This window comes from Piliocolobus tephrosceles, chromosome 6 (assembly GCF_002776525.5).
Source record: "Piliocolobus tephrosceles isolate RC106 chromosome 6, ASM277652v3, whole genome shotgun sequence".
Classification (NCBI taxonomy): domain Eukaryota; kingdom Metazoa; phylum Chordata; class Mammalia; order Primates; family Cercopithecidae; genus Piliocolobus; species Piliocolobus tephrosceles.
The window spans coordinates 645590-654153 of NC_045439.1; the positions used below are offsets into that span (position 1 = coordinate 645590).

Genomic DNA, 8564 nt, shown 5'->3' on the forward strand with positions numbered 1-8564 from the left:
GCCAGGCCCCATGGAGGAACGTCCTGGGCGCCGAGGAGCAAGGCCTGCCAGGCTCCATGGAGGAACGTCTGGCAAGCGCAGTTCATTCGTTTGTTTTTATTTTTATTTTTTATTTTTTTGACACAGAGTTTTGCTCTTGCCGCCCAGGCTGGAGTACAGTGGCACGATCTCAGCTCACTGCAACCTCCGCCTCCTGGATTCAAGCGATTCTCCAGCCTCAGCCTTCCAAGTAGCTGAGGCTCCCACCACCACGCCCAGCTAATTTTTGCTGTTTTTAATAGAGACGGGGTGTCACCATGTTGGCCTGGCTGGTCTCGAACTCCTGACCTCAGGTGATCCTACCACTTCGGCCTCCCACATGCTGGGATTACAGGGATGAGCCACAGTGCCTGGCCTTTTATTTTATTTTTTTGTATATTTTTTGAGACAGTCTCACTCTGCTGCCCAGGTCAAAGGGCAGTGACACTATCACAGCTCATTACAGCCTCAACCTCCTGGGCTCAAGTGATTCTCCCTGACCTCAGCCTCCCAAGTAGCAGGGACTGCAGGTGTGCACCACCACACCTGGCTAATTTTTTTTTTTTTTTTGGGTAGAGACAGAGTCTCACTATGTTGCCTAGGCTGGTCTCAAAGTCCCAGACTCAAACAGTCCGCCCACCTTGGGCTCCCAAGTGCTGGGATCACAGGTGTGAGCCACGCTGAGCAGGCAGCTCGGTTTAAACGGCGTTTTGGGAGCTGCCAGCTCCATTTCCCATGTCCGGCTCCATTTTAGGCTCACGGAATTCGAAGACACCCCCACCAGTCAGCTGACCATCGATGAGTTCATGAAGATCGACCTGGAGGAGGAGTGCGACCCCCCCTCATACACGGCTGGGCAGAGGAAGCTGCGGATGAAGCAGGTAGCGCCAGCCTTGGCGTCTGTCTGTGCTGGGCTTGTCAGCCTTGCAGGGAAGCTGCACACCCATAGCCTCATAGCCGCTCTTCAGTGCTGTGACCAGCCAGAGCCCGAGGCTCCGGGACACACCTCGCACAGACTCTGGGAAGTGCCACATCCTCCTGTAGGGGACACAGACCCATAGCTCCACCTCCACCACTGCGTACCCCTAAGTTCCAGCAGCCTGTGGTCCCTGGGGCCCATGGGGCACCCCAGAGGCTGCACTGTGTACCCGGGCCTCCCTTCACGAAGCCTCTCGCCCTGTTCCCTTTCAGCTTGAACAAGTCCTGTCAAAAAAACTGGAGGAGGTTGAAGGTAACCAACTGATCTTCCCATACAATGCTTCTGTTTTGTTGGGAAAATTGATTTTTTGCTGACTTTTTGCTTTTAACTTACGACTTCAGGTGAAATATCCAGTTACCAGGATGCAATTGAGATTGAACTAGAAAACAGCCGGCCAAAGGCCAAGGGGGGCCTGGCCAGCCTGGCCAAAGATGGTGAGTCCAGCCCTGGCCTCAGAACTCGAGACCTGTCTGTGTGCCCCTTGCCAGCACCTTTCCCACCAGCTGACCTTTGACCCTGTCCCTCCTGTCACTCTTCCTGGGCCCTCTGGTCTATGTGCACAGCCCTGGGGGTTGAGGCTGCCTCCCCCCATGACCTTCCTTCCTCCTCAGACACTCAGGCTGCACGCTGGGCTGTGGCACTCCGGCTCTTGGTACAGGTTGCCCCCACCTCATCCCCTCCCTGCAGAGGCTCCTGCGAGGGGTGCATTGGTTTGATCCAGAAAGGTGGGACAACTCAAAGCGGTGGGCGGGGCTTACAGGTCACAGGTGGAGTCAGGTTTTGTGATTGGCAATTGGTTGAAAGAGTTAAGGTATTATCTAAAGACCCAGAATCAACAGAAAGAAGTGTCTAGATTAAGGTAAGAGAGTTGTGGAGACCAAGGTGCTTGTTACATAGATGAAGTCTTGTAGGTGGCCACCCTTAGAGGCAATAAATGGAAAGGTTTCCTTTTTTTTTTTTTTTTTTTTTTTTTTGGAGTCAGAGTCTCCCTCTTTGACCCAGACTGGAGTGTAATGGTGCCATCTTGGCTTACTGCATCCGCCACCTCCCAGGTTCAAGTGACTGGAGCCTCAGCCTCCCAGGTAGCTGGGACTACCAGCACCCGCCACCACGCCCTGGTAATTTTAGTATTTTTATTAGAGACAGGGTTCTACCATGATGGCCAGGCGGGCCTTGAACTCCTGACCTCAGGTGATCTGCCTGCCTCGGCCTCCCAAAGTGTTGGGATTATAGGAATGAGCCACCGTCCCTGGACAAATGTTTCCTATTCAGACCTTTTTTGTTTGTTTTTGAGACAGAGTCTCACCCTGTCGCCTGGGCTGGAGTGCAGTGGCACAATCTCAGCTCACTGCAACCTCTACCTGCTGGGTTCACGCAATTATCTTGCCTCAGCCTCCCAAGTAGCTGGGAGTAAAGGCCCACACCACCACACCTGACTAATTATTTGTATTTTTAGTAGAGATGGGTTTCACTGTGTTGGCCAGGCTGGTCTCGGAACTCCTGACCTCATGCTTTGCCTGCCTCGGCCTCCCAAAATGCTAGGATTACAGGCGTGAGCCACTGCTCCTGGCCCCTATTCAGACCTTTAAAATATGCTAGTCTCAGCAAATCTCTTCAGGATCAGAAAAAGACCTGGAAAGGGAAGGGGATTCTCTACAGAATGGGAGTTTCCTGGCAGGTGCGGTGGCTCACGCCTGTAATCCCAGCACTTTGGGAGGCTAAGGTGGGCAGATCATAAGGTCAAGAGATTGAGACCATCCTAGCCAACATAGTGAAACCCCGTCTCTACTAAAAATACAAAAATTAGCCGGGCGTAGTGGCGCACGCCTGTAGTCCCAGCTACTTGGGAGGCTGAGGCAGGAGAATGACATTAACCCGGGAGGCAGAGGTTGCAGTGAGCCGAGATTGCACCACTGTACTCCAGCCTGGGCGACAGAGTGAGACTCTGTCTCAAAAAAAAAAAAAAAAAGAATGTAAGTTTCCACTGCAAAAAACAGCTTTGCAGGGCCATTTCAAAATATGTCAAAGATATTTTGGGGTAAAGTATTTTGATTTCTTTCAGGGCCTGCTACCTGTCATTGATGCTATACTAGAGTCAGGTTGGAATTTGGTATCTGTTGCTACAAGGTCTGTTTGGTCAATCATTGGATCTCTGTTTGGATGTTAATGCTGATGAGCTGCTCCTGAACTCCAAAGAGAGGGGGTGTAAGAGGGTATAATGAGGCATGTCTGACCCCGCCCCCACTTCCCATCGTGGTCTGAACTAGTTTTTCAGGTTTCTTTGAAATCTCTTTGGTCAAGAGAAGGGATCCATTTGGTTGGTGTGGGGCTTAGAATTTTGTTTTTGATTTGTATTCTGTACTGTGTTTTTTCACTTGGGGGTAGTAGGAGCCACGAGAGGGCCTGAGAGCAGAGGCAGGTGGTGGGGAGGCTGTTGCAGGAACCCAGGGTGAGAGACCTGGCCCATCCTGGTCAAACTCTGGAGGTACTTTGGGGCAGAGCCAACAGTCTGGGGAATGTGCATGTCCAGGGAGTGTGGCAGCTGGAGCCCCCAAGGCTCCTGGCACCTGCGGCCTGGGCCCACTTGCCCGGGGCGGGGTTTCTAAGAGGCTGCTGTGTCCAGAGGTCATTACCCACTGACGTCTGCTCTCTGGGGATCAGGTGCTTTCCCCCAAGGAGCCATTCCTCACCACGGGGCCTCCAGGACTCAGTGCTAGCCAGGAATTTTATATTGGAACACATTCAGAAGAAAGTAATCTAAGACTTAGAGTGGGTCAAGCATAGTGGTTCATGCCTGTAATCGTAGCATTTTGGGAGGCGAATAATCGTAGCATTTTGGGAGGCGAATACAGGAGGATTGCTTGAGCGGAGTTCAAGACCAGCCTGGTCAGCATAGTAAGACCCCATCTCTACAAAAAATTAAAAAATTAGCTGGGTGTGGGAGTGCGCACCTGTAGTCCTAGCTGCTCGGGAGGCTGAGGCCGGAGGATCACTGGAGCCCAGGAGTTCGATGTGCAGTGAGCTATAATTGCACCACTGTATTCCAGCCTGGGCAGCAGAGCCAGACCCTGTCACCAGTACACACACACACACACACAATCTAGAGTGAGATATTTTAAGATGAGTTTTGCCAACCTTAAAGGAAGAAGCAGAGGCAAAATTAATCTACATAATTTATTTGGGTCAAGCTTGAGGATTGCAGCCAGAGAGGACACATCTCATTGCCCTGAATATACACTCTGGTGAGCAGCGGTTACACATGGACTTTTTCTTTTTTTGGAGACGGAGGCTTACTCTGTCACCCAGGCTGGAGTACAGTTGCATAATCTCAGCTCACCGCAACCTCCACCCTCTAGTTTCAAGCAATTCTCCTGCCTCATCCTCCCGAGTAGCTGGGACTACAGGCATGCGCCACCACACCCAGCTAATTTTTGTATTTTTTGTAGAAACGGGGTTTCGCCACGTTGGCCAGGCTGGTCTTGAACTCCTGACCTCAAGTGATCTGCCCACTTTGGCCTCCCAAAGTATGGGATTACAGGAGTGAGCCATCATGCCCAGCCACAGATAGATTTTTAAAGGCAAAAAGGGACAGTGATTGGATGGATACAAAGTTGTTTGTGAGGAATTCTCATTGGCTTACAATAAATAATATTTATTCGTGATTGGCCGTACATCGTTAAGCTATTGGGTGCGGCATTATTAGGTTAGTTTAGAGCTACTTGTGGCAACAGCAGGCAGTTTCAAGAAATGAGGATTCACGTTCCTCCCATGAAAGTTCTTTTCTGTCTTTTAGATTCACCATTGGGTGATTTTTAATAGCTTTATTGCGGTGTAATTGCCTTATGACAAACTGCTCGTGTTTAAAATGCGCCGTTTAATTTCTGAACTTTGACGTCTGTACACACCTGTCAAGCCATAGCAACAACCAGGAAAACCCACAGATTTGTGGCTCCTGCGGGGTCCACAGGCCCTTGGTCAGCACCCCCGCCTCCTGCCCCAGGCCCCCAGTGAGCTACTTTTTGTCACTATAAAATAGTTGTATTCTGTAGAATTCCGTACGAGTAGGATCACGCAGTATGTTTTTCCCTTCGGCTTTTTTCACGGTGTGATTATGTTGAGTCCATCAGTGGTTTGTGCTTGTCTGTCGTGGCGTGGCAGTCGGCAGTCCTGTAGCCGTTCGTCTGTTGGAGTACATTGCACGTTCGGGGCTGTTTCAGATGTGCTCCTGAACCCCGGTGTACAAGTCCTTGTGTGGACGTTGATTTCCTTTTGGGTCGGCTGCTGAGGAGTGAAATTGCTGGCTTATGTGAAAGGCAAGTGAAGTGTGTCTGTCTTTTTTTGTTGTTTTTAAGACAGGGTCTTATTCTGTCACCGAGGCTGGAGTGCAGTAGTTCGATCATAGCTCACCGCAGTGTCAACCTCCTGGGCTCAAGCAACTCTCCCATATCAGCCTCCCAAGTAGCTGGGATTGCAGGCGGGCACTGCCACACCCAGCTAAGTTTTCATTTTTTCATAGAGACAGGATCTTGCTATGTTGCCCAGGCTGGTCTGGAACTCCTGGGCTCAAGTGGGTGGCCACGACCTGTCTGTCTTTAAGAAATGATCAGGATCAGGTTGTCGGCTGGACGCGGTGACTCACACCTGTAATCCCAGCACTTTGGGAGGCCAAGGTGGGTGGATCACGAGGTCAGGAGATTGAGACCATCCTGGCTAACACAGTGAAACCTCGTCTCTACTGAAAATACAAAAAAAATTATCTGGGTATGGGGGCGGGCGCCTGTAGTCCCAGCTACTCAGGAGGCTGAGGCAGGAGAATGGCATGAGCCTGGGAGGTGGAGCTTGCAGTGAGTGGAGATTGCACCACTGCACTCCAGCCTGGGCGACAGAGTGAGACTCTGTCTCAAAAAAAAAAGAAAGAAAAAAGAAATGATCAGGTTGTCTCCAGAGGGGTGTCACGATGTGTGGAAGCCCAAGGGAGTATGTTCCTCCCGCCTGGGAGGCGTGGCCCGGTTTTCTTCTCAGGGCTAGTCATTCTGAGTTGTGAAGGAGTAGCTGGTGGTGGTTTCATCTGCATTTCCTTCAGGACTGGAGGAGGTCTCTGTATGTATTTGTTTACCACCCCTGTGTCATATTCGTGGGAGCCTTTGTTCAGCTCTTTTTCCTATTTTTTAATTGGGTTGTGTTTTCTTGTGAAGTTTTGGGAATTCTTCATCTTTCTAGATTTAAGTCCTTTATCAGTTGTGAGATTTGCAGATAAGCCTGTGGGCTGTCTTCATTGTCTTAACGAGGTCTTTCAAAGGGCAGTTCTTAATTTTTTGGAAACCTGTTTTATCAGTGTTTTATGGATTCTGCTTTTAGAGCCATTAGAAATGTTTGCCTTATCCAAGGTCACAAACTTTTTCTTTTATGTTTTTGTCTGAGATGTCTGTACTTTAACTCCCTCAGGTCTGTGATCTGCTTTGAGCTGACGTCCGCCTGCAGTGCGAGGTGTGGGCTGAGGCTCGTTGTTTGGCACGTGGCCGCCAGGCACCGTGCAGTGACAGCCTTTCTCTGCGTTACCTGGCAGCTTGGTAGCATTGTTTTTTGTCACAAAAGTGGGCGCCCTGGCCCTCTGCCTGGTTAACAGGTGGTGTGTGGATTGTGTCCCCCTAGGCTCCGCTGAGGACACCGCATCCAGCTTGTGTGGTGAGGAGGACACAGAGGATGAGGAGCTGGAGGCCGCAGCCAGCCACCTGAACAAGGACTTGTACCGGGAGCTCCTTGGCGGCACCCCCGGCAGCTCGGAAGCAGCAGGAAGCCCCGAGTGGGGCGGCAGACCTCCGGCCCTTGGGTCCCTGCTGGACCCCCTCCCCACTGCGGCCAGCCTGGGCATCTCAGATTCAATCCGCGAATGCATCTCCTCTCAGAGCAGCGACCCCAGTGAGTTCTGATGGAGCCCTGGGGGTGGCTGAGGTCATCAGGGGAGCTTTCCGACATGTCCCTCTCACGGGGAGAGCTGGATGCTGCCATCCTTTGTAGGGAGGTGTGGTGTTCTCGAGCGGTGGGCTTGGGTGGGGGCACCACCAGTCCCCCCAGTGGGGCTGTGTGGGCGTCAGTGGTCCTGGCGTGAAGAACTGGGTGTGTGCCGATGCTGGAAGGTGGTGGGTCTCGTCACCCTCACTGGGACCGCCTGCAGGCCACAGGGGCCATGGAGAACAGAGCCCACAAGTTGCATCCAGGAGTCCCACGGGGCAGCTCCACACCTCATCCACTTGTCCAACATGGTTGGGGAGCGTCATTTGCTGAGCTTGGTCATGGCAATGACGAGGCACCCCGTCCCATAGTGCCCAGGCCAGGCCACCGTGCCCGTCATGCCCCCTCCACCCTGCCCATTTGGCTGGGAGCTCTAGGAGAAAGGTGGGTCCCATCTCCCATCCCTGCCAGGACAGGCTTCCCTGGCTGAAAGCCTGGACCTTCCTGCAGCGCTTCATCCTCAGGCCCTGCCTGCTGTCGGGCACCAGGGCCTGGCCTCTGTGTTGAGGAGTCAGGCAAATATTTATCGAGTGACCTCTGGGCCGGGGGTGGAGACAGTCCTGATGACTGGGGCTGCTGTGTGGGTGGAACCCAGGCGGGTCATACAGAGCAACAGGCAGAGGGGACGTGCACAGGCTCCGGGGCAGCCAGCGGCACAGTGACCCTGAGCAGAAAGGGCCATTCTGGCTGAGGAAGGGCCATGGGGGGCCTTGAGGGCTGCCTGTTTGAGTGCTGAGAGGAGCCCTCTCAGGCCTCTGCCGTGGAACAGCGTGTCAGGAGAGCACCCCAGACAGTCCAGCTCTGTGCTGGAGTTGAGTTGGCAGCATGGGGCAGGCAGCTGTGGTGTGGGGCTGTGGCAAGGAGAGGCTGTCCCAATTCCAGGCTGTGCAGATGCTGCCTGGACCACGTGGGGCTGGACGGGTGACAGGCAGGTTTTGGGGTGTTCTGAGTGTGATCATGGAAGGCTCCCTTGGGCCTGGGCTCTGGAATTATTTCTGTTCCCTCATTTCTATCCCCAGACCTGTGGGCTCAGTGATAGGGAGCTGGCGCCCCCCAGCGCAGACCCCCATCTCACTCCGTGGCCTGGCCTTTCCTTCCTGCCCAGCTTCCGTGCCCTCCCTCGGTCTTTGGGGCCAGATAGCCTCTGTCTCCCAATCTTAAAAAGTTGTTTTCTTACAAAAAGCATAGGAGTGCTGGGATTTTCCTTCATAGCTTGAGTTTGGCGTCCTGCTGTCTTCACTTAGGGTCCTTAGCTAAGCATTTAAAGAGACGTGGCCATGTGGGGAAACAGGGCGTGACCCCCTGGTGCAGAGAGGGGGGCGTGGGGTTCTAGAAGACCCTTAACCCAGAGCCAGGGTCCTGAGCCAGCCCAGGTGGTGGCCGCGTTCCCGTCATCAGAGCTGGTGCTGAGTGATGCTGATGCTGTGCTTCCCTCCAGAAGATGCTTCGGGAGACGGCGAGCTGGACCTCAGTGGCATTGATGACCTGGAGATTGACAGGGTGAGTGACAGCAGCCCTTCCCGGGAGGGCCAGGCTTGGGATTGACAGGGTGAGC

General features: G+C 53.0%; 1 protein-coding gene across 7 annotated transcripts in view; it reads left to right on the top strand.

Moving 5' to 3' along the window:
• BRF1 (BRF1 RNA polymerase III transcription initiation factor subunit) overlaps positions 1-8564 on the top strand; it is a 78613-nt gene that overhangs the window by 58231 nt on the left and 11818 nt on the right. For 5 of the 7 annotated variants that reach the window (XM_026447504.1, XM_026447506.1, XM_026447508.1 and 2 more), the window contains 5 exons: positions 773-899; positions 1210-1249; positions 1339-1431; positions 6650-6916; positions 8448-8509. In XM_026447504.1, the coding sequence (XP_026303289.1) occupies positions 773-899; positions 1210-1249; positions 1339-1431; positions 6650-6916; positions 8448-8509 (589 nt within the window). The remainder of the gene's footprint in view (positions 1-772; positions 900-1209; positions 1250-1338; positions 1432-6649; positions 6917-8447; positions 8510-8564) is intronic. The other 2 variants (XM_026447505.1, XM_026447507.1) reach the window with 1 other exon arrangement.